The sequence below is a fragment of the Acanthopagrus latus genome, chromosome 22 (assembly GCF_904848185.1).
Source record: "Acanthopagrus latus isolate v.2019 chromosome 22, fAcaLat1.1, whole genome shotgun sequence".
NCBI classification, from domain to species: Eukaryota; Metazoa; Chordata; class Actinopteri; order Spariformes; family Sparidae; genus Acanthopagrus; species Acanthopagrus latus.
The window spans coordinates 3,649,700-3,668,135 of NC_051060.1; the positions used below are offsets into that span (position 1 = coordinate 3,649,700).

Consider the following 18,436-nt stretch of genomic DNA (forward strand, 5'->3'; position numbering starts at 1 on the left):
GAAATGTCTCCTTCAAATGACTTTCTGCTGACTTCCAGAGGGTCCGCTTTGGGTGTGGATTTCACCAGACTTCACATATTTGATTACATTACCCACGACACACTGCAATGTGTATGTGATGTTGTTAAACTTTTTATGAATGTATAAAACACAGTAAAAACATTACTTGAATTGTGTAGGCTGGAAATAACATTAATTCACATCATCAAACAGAAACATTTAGAAGTACATGCTGAAGAGGGAATCAAAATGCATTTTATTCATGTAGTCTTCAGGCCTATACATCAGTGGCTCATATTTTCAAGGGAAACAAAAAAATAAGGAGTACTTCTGTATTTGAAGTCATATTTTAGTAGGGAAATGGACTGACATGAATATCATCAATTTCCTCTCAGCCATTTTCTAAAAGGTTTTAATCCAACTAATATTTTCAGATCATGCTCCTTCCCTTTGGTTTGATCTTTGAAACATTTTTCTTCCTCATCATCACTTCCTTGTCTTTTTTCTCCACAAGCTGCTTTCCTCATGTATGGTTCAAATATACAAACTCTTTCTCTTATGTTCTATAGGAAGATCCTGACTATGTTCATTGGTTTGCTGTTGAACTTTTCTGGATGCCAGCTCTTTGTTGTTGACATTATTTTGTAATGTGCACACAAAATACTGCAAGTATTCTAACACCAGCTTTTAAGAAATCATATTATTTCTGTAGAAAAATAATTTTATTGCCATCTGAACAAATAAGATCAAAGCTGAATATTACAACAAGAACAACAGAAAAAACAAAAAACATTATTTAGAAACATCACTGTATATAAACATAACTTTGGCATTCATAGAATTTGACAGTAAACCAAAAAGAGTCAATATATATATATATATATATATATATATATATATATATATATATATATATATAGACACACACAGAGAAAGAAGCCATCCAGTGGCTTGTTAAATCTTCAATAGTTGGACTAAACACACCAACTATTTGATTTTGGTTGTCATACTTTACATTAAAGCATGATATACTACAAACCAGTTAAATCATGCAGACAAAAAAAAAAGTGTTTTTTGTTTCAGATGAATCAAGCTTGATAGTGAACCTGATGTATTGTATACTGTATGCATTCACTTCACCTTGGGGTCACTGGAAACAATAAGCATTTAAAAAGTGAAAAATGGCCAAAAAGATAACGTGACAACCTAATGGCAGTCGATATTGCTATTATTGTAGGACATTTGAATTAATTTCTCACAGTTATCTTAAAGGTACAGTGTGTAATATGTAGTCACATCTATCAGAACAGACTTTGCGGAAATAGAATATAATATAAGTATGTTTTAATTAGTTTATAATCACCTGAAAATAAGAGTTGAGTTTTCATTACCTTAGAATGAGGCGCTTATATCGACATAGGGACTATTTGTATTGAGAGAAGTTTGAAACCACAATATGATAAAAGATGGCTGATCAAAGTTATTTTGTACAAGAAAAATCACGGGAGCGTGAATCGTTGTTGAAGAAACAAAAACTCCAAGATGTTAAATGAAATTGGGACAAGCAACAGTATAAAAGAAGAATAAACACTGGAGCTGCCTTCCCTAGGTGGAAATCTCTGATGACAGAGAAATGTTTGCACCCCTGCTGCTAATGGTACAAAACGTAGATAATGAACAATTAGCAGTACATTAGTTCTGCTGACAAGAACTACTGCAACCTGTAACCTTAGATATTAGCATCGTAGCCTCAGTCTGTGCCTCTCAGAGAGCTGCTGGTAATGTCACGTTAGCAAATTTATTTAAATTTAAACCTTGTCTTTTGCAGTGACAACTAACTAACTAGTTTTAACTAACTAAGATATATAGAGCTGGGAGTGCACCAGAGATAATTTAATTTTATGGACTTAATAACTCCATACATCTTAAACATATCATTGGTATTAATAGAAATACTTTACGCTGTTGTGAAATCCATATTTATAAAATGTGTTTCTTGTCCCTGAGGGCCATCAGAGCTCCTTGAGTTTCTCCAATGTCTTCGAAAAGAGAGAGGTGAGTGTTGCAATCTAGAACCTCACCACTAGATGCCACTAAATACTCAATATCTTACACAATGTAACTTTAACATCCAGAAGTCTGACATGCACCCTTGGGGCATTCACTGGTGCAATCCCAATGAGTCCCCATCAAATGTAGGAACCAGCAGCTCCATATGAGGATAGGCTGAACAACATGGTTGGACTACTTGAAACATGAATATCGTCATCTAGGAGCCAGAAACACAAAACACTTCCCTGGGTAAAGTCAGCATCATTATTGACCTTATAACCTTTTGTTCCAACTGTTGTCGTTCTTCATGTCAAGGTAATGGGTGTCACTGGGAGACACAGCTGTCACCCATACATTGAGCGTAGCAGTCTGAGATGCTCTTCCTCAGCTTATCGATGTCTCTCCGCAGCTCGCTGACCTCGAGCAGCTTGGACCTCAGTTCTTCTTGCACCTTCAGTCTGCAGTCAGTCTCCTCCACTGAAACACTCAGTGCTGGACAGAGACAGCACAGTAGAAAAACAGTTATCACAAGGAGCCAGACTCTCACTTCATACATTAAGGAATGCTAAATGAAGTCCGTTTATGTGAGGATATTTGTGTATGTGTGTGTGTGTCTCTGTGTGTGTGTGTGTATGTGTTTGAGAGAGATCCACATACATTTCATGCCCAGAAGCAAAGACAGGTTGGGCTCTTTCCCCTGCGCCCTCTGAGCCAGGATGCTGCACAGAGCCTGGAGGTCCAGCAGACACAGGGACATCTCTTTCAGCAGCTGGCCCACTTGTGGTATCTCCACATGAGATAGAGGATGCAACAGCCCATCATCCGCCTGCCACTGCTTCTCAACGGGAGACAAGGGCACATATTTTAGTTTCTAGTAACTTTCTCAGCATTATAACAGTGGTTCTCTGTATTGATTACTTAACCTTTATTTTAAAAAAAAACATCAACATTTAAACCAATTCAAAAATAGTAAAATATACCAAGTCACAATGTTTGTTTACTACAGAAGCCGAGAACGACCATGGATTTTTCTTCTTTTTTATGCACTGTTATATCGAGATAACAACGTAATAAGTCGTTATCTCGATATAACAAGGGTTATTTTCTCGTGATAACAAATTAATTTATTTTGTTATCTCCATATAACAAAGATTGTTTTCTAATCAGTAATGTGTTTGTCTTTATTTCAACCTACAAGAGCTGCCACTAACGGCTTCTGTAGCCGGCTGTAGCTGTAGCCTACTGGTAAGTTACAATTCATGTTAGTTTGTTTACTTGACTGGGTTTGTTTAGGGGCTAACGGTTAGCAGATGAGAGGCTGACAAACTCCCATCTATCTGGCTGCCTCAGTTAACATAAATAAAGGCTAATGTTAACTTAGCAATGTTATGTGAAATGTAATTAAACATTTGTTAAGTCATTTAATAGTACGGAAGCCGTTTGTGGCAGTTCTTGTAGATTGATATCAAGACGAACACACATTTAATCAATTTGTTATCACAAGAAAACAATCTCTTATATGGAGATAACAACATAATAAGACATTGTCACGAGATCACAGTGATAACGGTCACTCTGCATGATGTTGTTTCAAAGTAGAAACACGTCTTTCATCTAAAATGCATGTTTCATATCTCATAGCAGTGCAATCTTATAGCACTGACCAACACTGACCCTGTGTTTATTTTCGGTATTAGAGAATGAATAAATATGATACAATACATTTTCTATCCTGGGAACAGACGCAGTCCATCCGAGGAATCCATAGCACTGCATTTAAGTTATAACTTAACTACACAGCAAGAAATTCAAACTGAAACTATGTCAATGCTGTAGAAACAAAAGAAATCATAGAAATAGTAAAGATATGTAAGAATAAAACATCTACTGACTGGAACAGAATTGAAATGACGTTTGTCAAGAAGTTCACTGACAGTACTGAAAACCCACTAACCTACATCTGTAACTTATCATTCACAACTGGTACATTTCCACAAAAAAACTGATTGCTAAATTAATTCCATTATATAAGGCTGGGGACAAACAATGTTTCACCAACTGCATGCCTGTATCATTACTCTGCTAGTTCAATAAAATATTGGAAAAACTGTGTATTAGAGGGTTGGATAATTTCATTCAAAAGCAAAATTCATTGTCAGGCAATCAATACGGTTTTAGAAAAAATAAGTCAACATCAATGGCATTAATGGAGTTAACGGAAAAAATTACTGGTTGTATCAATAATCTGAAGTTTGTGATAAAGAGTTTTTATAGATTTAAAAAAAAACATTTGATACCATAAACCATGCCATATTACTCAAACAATTGGAAAGATATGGGGGTTGTGCTGGATTGGGTGAAAAGATTTATGGGAGACAGGCAGCAATGCAAATGGATGATTGCATATCAACATGCCTATACATAACTGTTGGGGTCCCACAGGGGTCGGTAGTAGGGTCCAAAATTGTTTATTTTGGACATAAATGATAAATGTACGGCGTCCGCAAAAGTAAAATGTATTTTATTCGCAGATAACCCCACTGTTGGGAAAATCTGCAGAATATCTGAAGCAGCTTCATCAAATGTACTGATTCTTGATAATATCAGTGTGGAGTATATGAAAAATAATTTCTGGGTGTGATTTAAGACAACAAAATCTGCTGGAAAACACAGATCAATTATGTTAGAACAAAGACAGCAAAGAGCATTACACTTCTTGGCCATTGGACCATTAATCACTGCGCATTCTGTGCTGTGTCACCGTATCTGAATTACTGAGTGAAAGTTTGGGGCAACACTTACAAAAGCAACTTATAATCATTATGCGTACTTTAAAAGAGAGCAAACAGGTGAGTGCATAATGTGGGATATAAGAAACAGACAGTTTTTAATGTCACATGCATTGAAATGTATATATCTTGTCAAATTTAAAACTGCAATTATCATGTTTAGAAAGAATGTTTTCAAAGGATGTTTTGTGACAAGGAGGGGGTTTATCATTTAAGAGGAAAACTGAGTTTTTAAAACACAATGTGTTCATACAAATTAGAGTCTGTGTATGTCAGTGTATGGGGTGAACTTGTCGAATGGGTTGGGTGATGAGTTCAAACAAAGCACAAATACAAATCAATTAAAAAGCTACCCAAAAAGAAAAGATCGGGCAGCTATATGGAAGAGCAAAGGTCGTGTTAGGGCTGTTCCCACTGGGTGGATATTTGGATCGTACATAATCTGGGATTGTTATCTATCTATTTTATGTATTGATTAATTGATTAATCTATAGATTGATTCTATCAGGGTGGTAAATTAATTGGGGATAGTTGTTTGTACTTAAGTTATAAATACGTTTGAGAATTTGTTGAAATAATATCTGGGTTTAACAGAAGTAAAGTGAGAAAGGGGTAGGGATATACAAGTCTTAATTCTACCTTCTCCTTTTCAGACACTGTTACTTCTGTTTTGTTTGTTCCTCAATATGTAGTTTTAATTTTTGTTTTGAAATAAAGTCATTCATTCATTCATTCATTCATTCATTCATTCACTCAAAGCCTGCCACAGTGATAGCAGCCAAAGGGCTGAAATGCATCACCCCTCCAGTTAGGTCCTTGAGTCCCAGTGAATGTACATTAGGTTTGTGACATTAGGAAGTGGAAAGTCTGTGCATTTTTATATGGATATGGAAATGGGGTCTGGTCTAAATAAATAGACTTTGACTGCCTGTAGGATCTCTTGACACATCAATCTGCAGCTAATAATGCGGCACGACAGACAGAAAGACATTGAGAGATGCTTAAGACTTTCAACACTGATACCTGGGGGAAGGCTCTGGATGCAGTGTCAAGGCTTTCCTCCTTTTCTCGTGGATAAGACTGAAGTCGATAAAGAAGGCCACTTTTTTTTTGCAGTCTTGTACTGTTGGCCTAACAAAGCACAAAATGCCGGAGGTAAGCCTGATTTATTCTTTGGAGGAAGAATATACAGCAGGTGTGTGATGTCAGAAATGATTATTTTCTCCACACGTTTCACACCGTGCAAGTAGTCCTTTCAGTCTGATTATTATTATTATTATCATTATTGTGTGCATTATGACAATTTTAATCAGAATGATTATCATGTAAATAAACAAATAAATACATGATCTCTATGTATGTAAATAAAGATTATTTTCCTGCATTACTGGGGAGTAACATTACCTTCAGGTGTATCTGGCACTATATCAGGGCTGTACCTGTGTGTAATGGCTGTGCCACGTGACATGATAACTGCTTTGGCATTGTGAGAGGACATTGCTAATGTGCAATTTGAGCTAGAGTGAGTTCTTAGGGACCATACAGATGTTCTGGACCATGATGATGACCGCTCATCAAATGGAGGGAGCATTATAATCCCCTCTCCTCCAGGAGCTTACTTATTGGATTCCAGCTTAAGCTAAATTCTGGCACTTTACATGCAAACAAGTGATTGGGGGCATGCTTAGAAACATTCATAGCATTTAAGGGATGGTCAGACATAAAGATTCAGATTCTGTGTATGCATGCTCCCCCTTTTTGTGTGTAGACAGATTTCTATATACCCATGGAGTCCAGTAGAGGGCTCTGCCTGTGCGTATGGATATAAGGTTCATGACCATTGTTTCTGGCGAATCTCCCGACTGACACAGTGAGGTGGAGATGCTGCGGTCTGGCTATGCAAATTGAATAAAGCATTCTGTTTACAAGAATATGACCCCGGAATGGAAAACCTTCCTTAGTGTGTGGAAATGCTCATTACCATACCGTTAGTTGTGAGGTCAGTCTCTCAATCTGTTCTCTTTGATGCTCAATCAGCTGTTGGAAAAACAGAGGTGACATGTTAATGTTTTTTTGACTTGACTGAGTATTTGTGTGCATGCAATTGTGCACATGTATGTTTGGGATGCTACCTTGCTGCTGTGGTCTTGCTGCTCCAGAAGTTTAACGTTTTCCACCTCAAGCTGCTTCAGGTCTTGCATTGGTGACCTCACCCCATCATCCAAACACTGCTGCACCTTCTTCTGCAGACTGTAGTCACAAAGAGAGCGAGATACACACTGACAAGTACTTACAAAGAGCAAGACATTAGACCATATTAGCAACAGTGATGCCCAGGGCCGTAGCCAGGATTTTAGAACTTCTGAGGTCGTGCCCCCCATCTCCACTCATCCATCGAGAACATTTTGAAGTCAGTAGCATAAAACTTTGCATCAATTTTCCAATAGAAATAAATAGTTTCAATAGTTTTAGCTTCATTTCAACTATAACTATAAACTGTAAAAATAACTATTAATTAAAATGTAATTAATCTTAAATTGGCAATTTTCAATCGTATATAATTGTTTATTTAATGATATGACAAATATTAGTGTGTTACCAAATTTCAGGAAAAGACTGTTTAGGCTTTATGATGTCATAAATGTACAGAGATAAGATGAATAGGAAGGAAGGCACAGATAAATGACACAAAGGTTTTAAGATCAGTCCCAGCTATCACACAAACACAGCTTAGGTGCACGGTGCAGGACATGGTTGGCATGTACACTGATTTCTAGCCAAACCATGCATCTCTACACATTACACACTGGCTATTTAAGCAACACCCCTGCAGTCTGATTAGGATGAAAAATCCATGGCGAAGGTTTGCTTTGTAAATACACTACGAACAAGCTAACAGCAGCTGTGTGTCATGGCAGGCATTAGTTGATTATGTACCTGTGGACAGATGCAATCAACTCCCTTTCTCTCTTGGCCTGCATCTCAATCTTGATGTTTTTCTCCATCATCAGAGCACATCCGTCCTGGATGCTCTTCTGTAACCGAGATACTGTTATGTCCAGATCCTTGGCTTTCTGCTGAACCTCCTCCTGCTGAGCACACACAATAGTACCCAGTGTGGTCACTAGATCTGCACAATGATTCGTCCAAACTGTGTATGACAAACACTGTCAATGAGTGTTACTATTGATGGCAAAATGTATTTATCAACCAATTCACCATTGCAAACAATGTATATCAATACTGATATTCATATTTTACATACATTACTCAAACAAATATACCAGGTCAACAGTCTATACCAGGTCAATACAAGTGATCACACATGTAGAAACCAACTATTGAAATCATCAAACGTGTATGTATATATATTTATATATGTGAGTGCCTTTATGTGTGTGTGTGTGTGAGAGAGAGAGAGCAAAAGAGAGAGAGAGAGAGACAGACAGACAGACAGAGACTATTTGTGTATAAAGTTGGGTTTTGTTGTTTGCAGTTGTGGTAGGTGCACTCTGTAAGTGCTGGTTAGTGCAGTCAACTCGTATTTGTGAGAAGGAGGAACAACTTTTGAAAGAAGACGGGGCAAGCCAGCTGCTGTTACCTATGGCTAATCTGTGTTGTTAGCATGGTCAAGTGATAATTTTGTGTGGTTGAAACCTGCTTAGGTGATGTACTGTGACATCATGTCACGTCCTTATGCTTTCAGTGTCGACTTAACCTGTACATCTTTTTATTTTCTTTATTTTGATAATGAAGATTTTAAGTTGTAACCAGCGAGTTTAGCCTGTCAGCTAGCCTAGCTGGCTTCCTAAATATATACATTTAAAAAGTCACACACTAATATTTCATTGGACTGCCTTTAGCTCTGAATGCGGCATGCATTTGCCATGTCAATGTTTTGATGAGCTTAAGCAATGTCACAACCTTTATTTCTGTTCAGACTTGCAATAGTGTTTCTTTTTCTTCCTTTAAATATTTTTATCTGTGTTACGGTTGAAAAAGCACAGAGATAACTATAGATAGTTATATTGTACATAGACAAATTGATAACTTAGCTAGCTTTTTACACTTGGTGTTTTAAAGAGCTGCCATGAATGAATGTGTCTTGTACAGGGAGCAGTAAAAATCTGACTTCATTGCTGAATTTAAATCACAAAGCTGAGATGCAGAGCTTTTTTAGGAGGCCAGCTAGGCTAGCTGAAAGGCTAACCTCGCCAGCTGAAAACATCTACGAAATTATCGAATATGCTTAATACCCTATACACAAAAAATGGTAAACTATTAACAACATATACAAAGCAAACTGTGAAAAGTTTATTATCATAACTAGGTTACGATTGGAAAAAACAGTGAGATTATAAATTAATATATGGATTCATAAAGCAGATGGAGAAAGTAAATGAGCAATCTAGGTTCAACATTTCGGGCTTGTGTTTATGTTGCACATTACTTTTCTCAGCGAGGATGTAGACAGTGACAGCAGAAATGGCAGGACCTTTTAATGTGCATGCTTTCCCTCTCTCTCCTCCTGCTCCCACACAGGCCACAATTACAGTAACTCTTCAGCACAGACTCTACAGATTTTTATCAACAGAGACTGTGTGAATTCTGATGTTCCTCCATCTGCATCCATAATGACACAGCTGGCTAATGGCCAGTGCAGACTGCACTCTAATTCCCCTTAAAGACCTGCTGTCTCTAACGCCTTGATTCCACCGGGCACATCTCTGTTACTTGGTGTGTGCACTGCTGTTTTGTTCTGTCCTCCACACAAATTTGTAACCCACAGGGAGTTTTTCAGAAATAGAGCGTCAGCATACCTGCCAGATGTTGTTGACTTTCTCAAATTGGGCTCCTTTTATTTCTCCTTGATTTTTGTGCTTCTTCTGTTGTTGAGTGGGCTATGTAGATCATAAAGCATTAAGTTATGTGTGTTAAAAGTGTGTTTATTGTTAATATTTCCTACTTTGTTGTGTTGTAGAGCCAGAATCAGCACACAGTGTTTTTTCTTCGTTTTTCTTTTTAAACTGACCAGACACACCATGCCGTTCCGCTGTCTGACTTCCTGCTTTGTGCAACTTAACCTGATGCAGGGTTAGATTCTGTGCATATATGTCTACATATGTGTGTACCTGCCAGGATTGGGCCTGCACCTCGTCCAGCGTTGGTAGGTCAGAAAGGTATTTCTCCAGAGTCTCTATGCGTTGCTGTTTCTCTTGGTTCTGTTCACTCTCTCTCTGACACTTCTTTTTCAGACTACTGATGTAGCGATCCCGTGTCTTTATCTGTTGACAGATAACACCTCACATAACTAACACATTGCTTTCATATCAAAATGGTGAATGCATTTAACTCATACAAAAGCATGGTTATAAAAACAAACCGCTGAGACATTAATCAGTTCACATCAGTTACCATGTTGGGTACACGAAATAACTATTTAAAGAAAATCTTGATTGATTTCTATTCAAATGGTACAAGGGGCCTATGTTTTGGTTCCTGTTCATATTGAATACTTACACTTCTCACCATATTTTCTACACTTTCCTTGTAAAAACGATTCTGAATTCTGTCTTGGCAATTTGCTGTACCTTTTCCTCCAGTTTTCTGATGTCTTCTGCATATTTTTGCGTGGTTTGTTTGAAGAACTCATTCAAATGGAGTACTTCCAGTTCAGCCACTGCTAGCTTCCTGCCAAGGTCTTCATCAGATGGGTGTTTGCTTGGAGTTTTATTCACTGATTCCTATTGGACAACCAGAACTTGTATAAATATGTGAAGCTCTGATCAAATTGTGAATTAGGATGCTCACCTATGACATACATGTAGCAAGGTGTCACCTTAGTATTCAGACTGTGGGGGTCGTCAAGCCATCCTCTCTGGCTCTGCAGAACCTGCTGTGCTCTGAGCTCATTCTCTCTGATCCGGGCATGGAGCTGCAAGATCTGCTGTTTTTGTCTGAAACAAAGATTCCCTCCTGCTTAGAGACATGTCATCTGTAAGTACAGTTTAATTACAAAGCTCTTTTCTGTCATTGTTGATAGCATTATATAACAGCTATACATGTTAATGACAATAGCAGGAATTCTCCAAAACAGCAAAGGCAAATGTCAGGGCCCGGAAAACACAGCAAAACAAGTAAAAATATAGCCACATGTATTCATAGGCTCAAACATTTCCCTGTTTAACAGAAGGAAGTGGTTCAACTGATTAGAGCTCGGGGTCCACAGCATCCAAGTCAGTGAGATTCTTTCAAAAAGTGAGCTTGAGGATCTCTTCACAGTATCTCTGTGCATTCAAATTGCCATCAATTAAGTTCAGTGTTGACCAGCACAGAGATATGTGACACACAATATAGCTGGAGGAAGTGTCAGGGCAAGTTCTAAGTGTTTTTGAGAATGTCCTGCAGTACCTATCTATCTCCAGCTCTCTCTGTCCAAGCAGCCCCTCTTTAACCTTCACCAGAGTGTTGACTGAAAGTGAGGTCCCCATCAGCATCTGGAAACACACACAAGCATACATTACTGAATACACAGAGTGCATAACGTTGGACTCACATCCAGCGTAGACTCATTAAATAAGCTCAATAATGAACACACTACTGTTAATCACTCGACCAGCGATATGACCTCATAGACAGCATAATAACACAGTGAACTTCTGGTTGATCGAACATTGTGATGTTGGGACAACCAACAAGCTTCTTGATGTTCTGGTCCCCAGGCATACTCTTGAGTTTCAGGGATGCAGCCAAGATCCAGGCACGGGCTTCGATGGTATTCTGAGCTGTGTCCAGAGGTTAAGAAGGGGAGCTGAATTTCATCCTTTGTTTTAAGGAGTCATTGATATTGACATTGACATACTGTGAAATGCGACCTGTCACTCCTCCACTCTGTCCCTCTAACTTACCAAACTTTCATTTATCTTATCTGCATATTTAATAATCAAAACAGAATGTTTTAAGGGATTAACAGATTGATAAAAAGGTGGTGCTCTCAACTTCTAAATGGTACAAAATATCACATATATCTCATTTATGAATCAACAAGATATCATGAATTTAGAAATGAATGAGTGATATACATTATTAGTACAGGCCTGAAATGTTATGAATGGCAAAACCCTTTAAATGTTAATTGTTATGCAGATGATATCCAATTAATACTTATCAATGAAGTCAAATGATACCAATCAATTAGTTTAACTTCAGGCATGTCTTCAGGAGTTAAAACCCTGATGGACCTGCAGCTTTCTACACCTAAACTCGGACAAACTCATTGGAGTACCTCATTAGAGACAATTACCAGCTAGCAATAAACATTCCATTAAAAACACAAGAAAAAGTTGGATTGTTATTTACCCTAGATATGCAATGCTAAGGTGAGGGCATTAAATGCCTATGTATCCCCTCAGTGGCTTCAAGTTTAGCTTTAGTCCCAACATTCAAGTAAAAAAAAAACTATGCTAGTCCCTCTTCTGCTCTATCCATCGACTTTGGATGCAAATATCCCCGTTTGTTTGTAATATGGTACTAAAGCTCTAAATGCAGGGGACTGGTTTTAGCTGGGGAACTATGGTAATTTGTAGTAATTGCGGACAATGTCCGTGATCTTGATCCTTGATCCTGTGCAAATCGTATGTCTGTCATTTGTAAAGTAAGTTACACTGCATACAACTTTCTTTTTAATACAGAGGTCATGCACAAATTTCTAGTCCTGTGTGAATCGGCATCTCTTTGATTTAGGATCCTTTCATTCTAACATCTGTTTTCTGTTGTCAGACAAATGAACAAGTGTGAAATTTGACCTCAGCTATTACCGTAATATGTTGAAAAGCAGCCTTCTTCATTTTTTAAATAACAACAGTACCCTTGCAATGCAGATATTGCTGAAACTGATTTCTAAGGGCAGGTGAACTGCATGTTAAACCTGAATTTTTTGAAAATACCTTTTCTTACATCATTATTATAATACTCCTCTTACCTGGTTAAGCCCTGGCTTTTGCTGATGTCCCTGTTGCCACGGCGACAGCCTATCTGCACCACAGCCCTCTGCTGCAGCAGAAGGGCTGATCTGATCAAGTTTAATTCCACACTCTACTTTGGGCCTGTACTCCATCTGCTCAGTCAGCCACATCTGGGTGCGAATTGCAGTCTGGATTGGGGAGCCTCTATCACTCTGATGACCCAGAGGGGAGTCTGTTTTTTTGGGTAGGCTGGGGCTATAGACCTGTCCAGCTCCCCGAGGCGTTTGAGCATCTGCTAAAGCGTTGCAGTTCATGTCCAAACTGTTGTGTTTTACAGGTGAGGACAGAGCTGAGGAAGGTGACAGGTCTGTTTCCAAACCAGTGGATCTACTACCATGGTTGTACCGGTAGCAGGGGCCAGAACCCGGTGAGCGCTGCAGCAAGCTGTAGCAGAGTAAGGAGGATGATAAAGGTAAATAAAGGTCATGGTTTGAACCAAGGGGTTCCTTTCTATACCCATATCGCAGACTTCTGTCCAGGGAGCCTTGACCGTCTGGGTTGTACTGCCTGCCTGATGTCCGACTGAAGCTCTTATCGGCCCCAGATGACAACTTGTTGAGAGATGACGATCTCCGAATGGGCTGATGATCCTTCATATCCAGACAGCTTGGTGCACCCAGGGGAGACACGCCCGGCGATAGCAGTTGGCAAGACCTGCTCCAGCGACTTGTACTGCTTGGTGAGGCTGGCATTCTAAAACTGGTGTAGGGTGAGGAGGATGGGGATGGCATCACATGGACAATGGGGATGCCATCATCATCCTTGCCCAGGTGGTTCCGGGACAGTGGCTGAGAAGACAAAGGCATGGTGCTGGAACTGGAGTCATCTGTCGGAAGAAATACAGGCAAAAGAGACCAATGTGAATTTCTGAGAATCATGTCAGACATCATCATCAACACAACAACATTACCACATGCATATTAGTGAGCATTGTTGTGTTTGGTGAAATCACATTGAATGACAACAATGCAACTGCCTTAATGTACATTAAATGATTTCTAAACCACCTGGAGTTGGGGTGGCTATAGTGCCCAACTCTCAAGTCAGCTCTGCACAGGAATAGTATCATTTCCTGAAGTACAGTGAGGTATTTAGTGGCTGTCTAACAGTGCGCTCAAATGTATTTGTCAAGAATCCTGTTTTGCACCATCGCTCACTGCCTAGCTCTGACTGGGTCAGGAGAGCACTGTGCAGTGTATATCTGCATATCAAGTAACAGACTTGGGATGTTTCTAGGGGTAACAAACAATGTCACATTATAGTTAAACTTTACACTAAGAAACGATTTGAATTGAGACCATACACTAAAATATTTATTTTATATATGTTTATATACTGAAAACATTTTAGGCAACAAATAGACTATGGTATTGCTTAAAGTTTATTTAGCACAACATTATTTTAACAGTTTGATCAGAGTTTGGTGCGACACCCATCAGGCAGCTCTACTATTTGAGTCTGTGGTTGCGGGCATACAAAAATGCAGATGTACAACCTGAAGTTGATAGAAACCGCCCTAAAATGAGCTAAATAGTGCATTTTGCATGAACTGGAAATTTTTGATGGCAAAACAGTGGGGGGCTCTGGCTGAAGGCAAAACGGGGAGAAGTTTATCATTATCCATTTGCATACTACTAACATTGTAGAGACACAAAGGTTTGAAAAGATGGGTGAGAGGTCCCTGTTTCAATTTCACCACAGTCCTGCTGGTTACCCCTTGACAAAATGACAAACAATGCAGAATAAATAGCCAGGACATCCTACCTTCCACACTGTCAGAGCAGTAAGTGCCGATGCCGGTGTCACAACTGTCAGACACTGAGCTGGATCGGTGCCCGCGTGAGATACTGTTCCCAGAGCCAAGGGGGCTGGACTGCCAGGCTGACTCGTGGCCTGGGACCCATCCTGAAGAATCAACACTTTTGGAGCCTGAAAAACATATTTTAAAAAGCTGTCTGTCAAACAAGTCATTCAGCTGCAAAATATAAGATTATGAGATGAGCTGCTGACTGATGTTTGATTGGCCGATCCGCACAGAGTAGAAAAAGTGTGCACTCTATTTAAGAACAGCAAATCAAATGTCCAGTACAGATAAACAATTATAGCATGTTAAGTCAGCAAGATCTCTTCTGTATAAAAAAACTCCAGTTCTAACTAACTGGAGGGGTGTTGCAGGCAGCCTTTTGGATAAGCGGTGAAACGTCTTTAAAAAAAAAACTGAAACAAGTCCAGTTGCCTACAATACAGCACTTAGAATTCTCCTCCAGATGCAACTTCAATTTAAGCCATCAATTTAGTCTAGTGTGAGCGTTATGCTTTTAGTCATTGCTTTCTCTAGTTCGTTCCCATAAACTGCTAAATTATTTCCAGTTAACAAAATGCTGCTCTCCAAATGAATGATTAAAGGCAATAGTTATTAAAAACATATAGCTTTTAATAGTCATTGAAGATTTCTGTGTTTTCTGTGATGTAGATCAAAACATAAAAGTGTAATACATCCAATTACATTTTAAGGGTCATTTCATGCCATCTCACCTTGGCTATCTCAGATCATATCCTGTATTTTCTTAAAGAAAAATCATAACAAGTCTTCTATTAAAATGAGTGAGACCTTGCAAATTCATATAACTGTACTCAAATACTTTTTTAGATGTATAACAAGTTTATAACTACACTGCCAAAAACAGTCACCACCTGGGTATAAAAAGGTAAGAGCCTTCAATCTTTGAGGCTGAAATTTTGTCATAAAAAAATCTTGAATGATCGTGATTGGAGGTCACTAAAATGTTAAACTCGAGGGACTGGGACTAAACAGTTGTGTAGCCTTGAGATAGTCACTTATAAGTGAGGCTAATTAGATAAATAGGCTTCAATTAGGTAGGGAGTAGAAAGATCGAACCTAATGGAAGAAGGTCATGTGGTCTGATGAGTACAGATTTATTTTGTTAGAGGCAGATGAAGTGATGCACCCATTACGTCTATTACTACCGCACAAGCCTGTGGGGGCAGTGTTATAATCTGGGGTTGATTCAGTTGGTCAGGCCTAGGTTCAGCAAAGTTATGTGCACAAAATATGCGGTCATCCGACTACCTGAATATACTGAATGACCAGGCTTCCATCAATTAATTTCTTCTTCCCTGATGGCACAGGCATATTCCCAGATGACAGTGCCATTATTCTTCAGGTTCAAATTGTGAAAGAGTGGTTCAGGGTGCATGAGAGAGTCATTTTCATACAAGGACTGGCAACCACAGAGTCCAGACATTAACCCCATTGAAAATCTTGAGGATGGAGATTAAAGGAGGCTTTACGCAGCAGCCTGACTCTCCCATCATCAACACAAGATATTGGCAAAAAATGAATGCAACTCTCGCCAGAAATAAATGTTAATTCTTTTCTGTGATTCTTTATATGTGTATTCTCAGCCTCACCGAGTGCTTATTTTTAACTGGATTGGGTTGAAATATGCCCCGATCATCCAAGAAACTGAAGGATCATTTGTAACATGTATTCAGTTGTTGAACAGTTGTTTACATTAGTTTGATTTACAGTATTCAAACTAATACTAAATCAGTTTTTACCCCAACTAATAATCTTTCATCTGCTCTAATTAGGCTAAAAGAAGGCTTAACTGTTAGTTTGGCTGGGTTGATGATGTCACAAGTGAGCACAGACAGGTTGGAAATTGTGAATGAATAATTACAACAAATATTAAGTCTCCTCACATAAAAAAGTCTCAAGGAAATTGAAATCCACCTTCAGATGATATGAAGTAAAAATCTTTACACGCTGGGTTTCAGCTCTGAACGTAATTACTGAGCAAAAGATGCGGCACGATTTTAATGAATTGGTTTTGTATCCACAGGGTCTCTTGGATGTTCAGGACAAGCTACACACATGCAAACAATCTGCAAGGTTCCATGAATTTAACATGTGTTTTTACATTTGTAGTGTTATTTGAGAAAATCCATGACATGAAGTAGGATTCTGGGCGACAGGGAATGACTCATATCAATATCTTGATTTTCAGATTTTACACAGCCTCTATTTAGATATAGTAATTACAAACAGTAGCCTATTATCATTTTAGACACATCACAGCCTAGTTGGGTTCAATTATTTCTCACCTCCAGTCACTTCAGTTGCTACATACTCTGGTACAGTGGGTGGCGGTGTCAGCTGAAAAGTTACGGTAGCAAACCGCCATTAAACCAAACGAAGAAGAGCTCCCTGTCGCTGTGGATGCTCTGGCCACTGTGTTCAATTTGACGCCAACAGTACTGAGCTGACACACTAACTTCACCACAGTTCAGGACGAGGGGCAGCTCATTAACAGACACACTCCGTGTTCAGGGACACCGTGTTTGTCCACACAGCCTTAGCATACAGGAGCGTAATATGCTGCTCTGTGCTAGCTGCTGTACACCCAGCTGCTCCTGGCCCTTTAAACAGCTAGCTTCACTCTCCTCTTAACTTAGACTTTATCTCCTCTTCCCACCCGGCTATCTTACGGACGTCTCACCTGATTTATTAGCTTCGTATCCATCTTCACAGTAACCTCTGTACCACATTCTGTTTGCCTGGGCTACATGTAACCGCGGGAAAAAACGCCTGTCCGATGACAGGACAAAAGGAAAAAACACCAAGACCAAAGTCTGGGAAAGTCGGAGCGCTGTCTCATGTCACATGTAACGACACACGGCATTACACATGACCAGAAACCCTCCGCGGCATGTCTCAAGACAGCCTCTGCCTGATAACGGTATCCTTCTGTGATGAAGCCTTCACATCCTGGCTCCTCTGGAAGGAAGTGACCACAGCAGACTCCTCCTCCTCCTTTACTGTGCATCACAACAGCCTCTGCCTGCACAGCCTCCACCGCTGTCATGGCACTGCGATGTTGCACTTTTGTTTAAGAGGATGCCATAAGTTCAAACACAACAGAGCCACCCATCGTCTATATAATTATAAGGCTCGATTACATCAACAAGGATTCATTTACTACAAAATAACTTTCAAACCTGATTGAATCATGCTGCAAGTGATGCATAAATATACTTTCTTGGATGACTATAACCATTCCTCATATCTGAGTCTCTCTGTTAGGAATTTTCACAGAAGACAACAAAAACAATCAGAGATGACAAATCCACAGGTGGCTTTTCGTGTGTGTGTGTGATGATCCACTTCATGGCGAGTTTTTGTTGTACACCGATATGCACTCTCTACTGACAAAACTTATCACTCCATTAACAATATTTTTTGCAAATCGAAACATCAGTCGCATCACACCAGTCAGCAAGTTCATTCAACACACCAGATGTGCAGCCCAGAGTACAACAACAACACAGGTTTTTGGCTTTCCGGTGTCAAAGTGAAATGGACAGTTCACCCCCAGATAAAAAATAAATAAATAAATCACAGTTCTCTTTAGTTGTTTTGGTGTAAGTAGCTTTTTGGTGAAAGAGTTTTTCCTGAAATCAGCCATAGAAATGTCTGCTGCCCAATATAGTGGAACTAGATGGTACCCTGGAGCTTGTGGTGCTCAAAGCCCCTAAGTGAATATTTGA

General features: G+C 39.2%; 1 protein-coding gene across 3 annotated transcripts; it reads right to left on the reverse strand.

The window, feature by feature from the left end:
- Positions 1–685: 685 nt before the first annotated feature.
- Positions 686–17,684, reverse strand: cep85l (centrosomal protein 85, like). Of its 3 annotated transcripts, none has more exons than XM_037087144.1 (13): positions 17,389–17,684; positions 14,630–14,794; positions 12,823–13,691; positions 11,253–11,338; positions 10,681–10,798; positions 10,433–10,585; positions 9,974–10,126; positions 7,779–7,930; positions 6,974–7,091; positions 6,828–6,878; positions 5,865–5,972; positions 2,710–2,887; positions 686–2,544 (listed from the first exon to the last, which is right to left on the reverse strand). In XM_037087144.1, the coding sequence occupies exons 1-13, from the start codon at positions 17,435–17,437 to the stop codon at positions 2,378–2,380; spliced, it is 2,367 nt and encodes a 788-aa protein (XP_036943039.1). In that variant the 5' UTR covers positions 17,438–17,684; the 3' UTR covers positions 686–2,377. The 3 variants fall into 3 exon arrangements, with proteins under 3 accessions (XP_036943039.1, XP_036943038.1, XP_036943040.1); XM_037087143.1 differs by having other exon boundaries at positions 7,779–7,933; XM_037087145.1 differs by lacking the exon at positions 5,865–5,972 and having other exon boundaries at positions 7,779–7,933.
- Positions 17,685–18,436: the final 752 nt, after the last annotated feature.

Coding starts and splice junctions, on each gene's coding strand:
- cep85l (XM_037087143.1), bottom strand. CDS start 17,437: ATGTGGTACAGAGGTTACTGTGAAGATGGATACGAAGCTAATAAATCA. Junction 10,127..10,432: donor TCAGAAAACTGGAGGAAAAG/GTACAGCAAATT, acceptor ATCTGTCAACAG/ATAAAGACACGGGATCGCTA. Junction 2,545..2,709: donor TTTGCTTCTGGGCATGAAAT/GTATGTGGATCT, acceptor GTCTCTGTCCAG/CACTGAGTGTTTCAGTGGAG.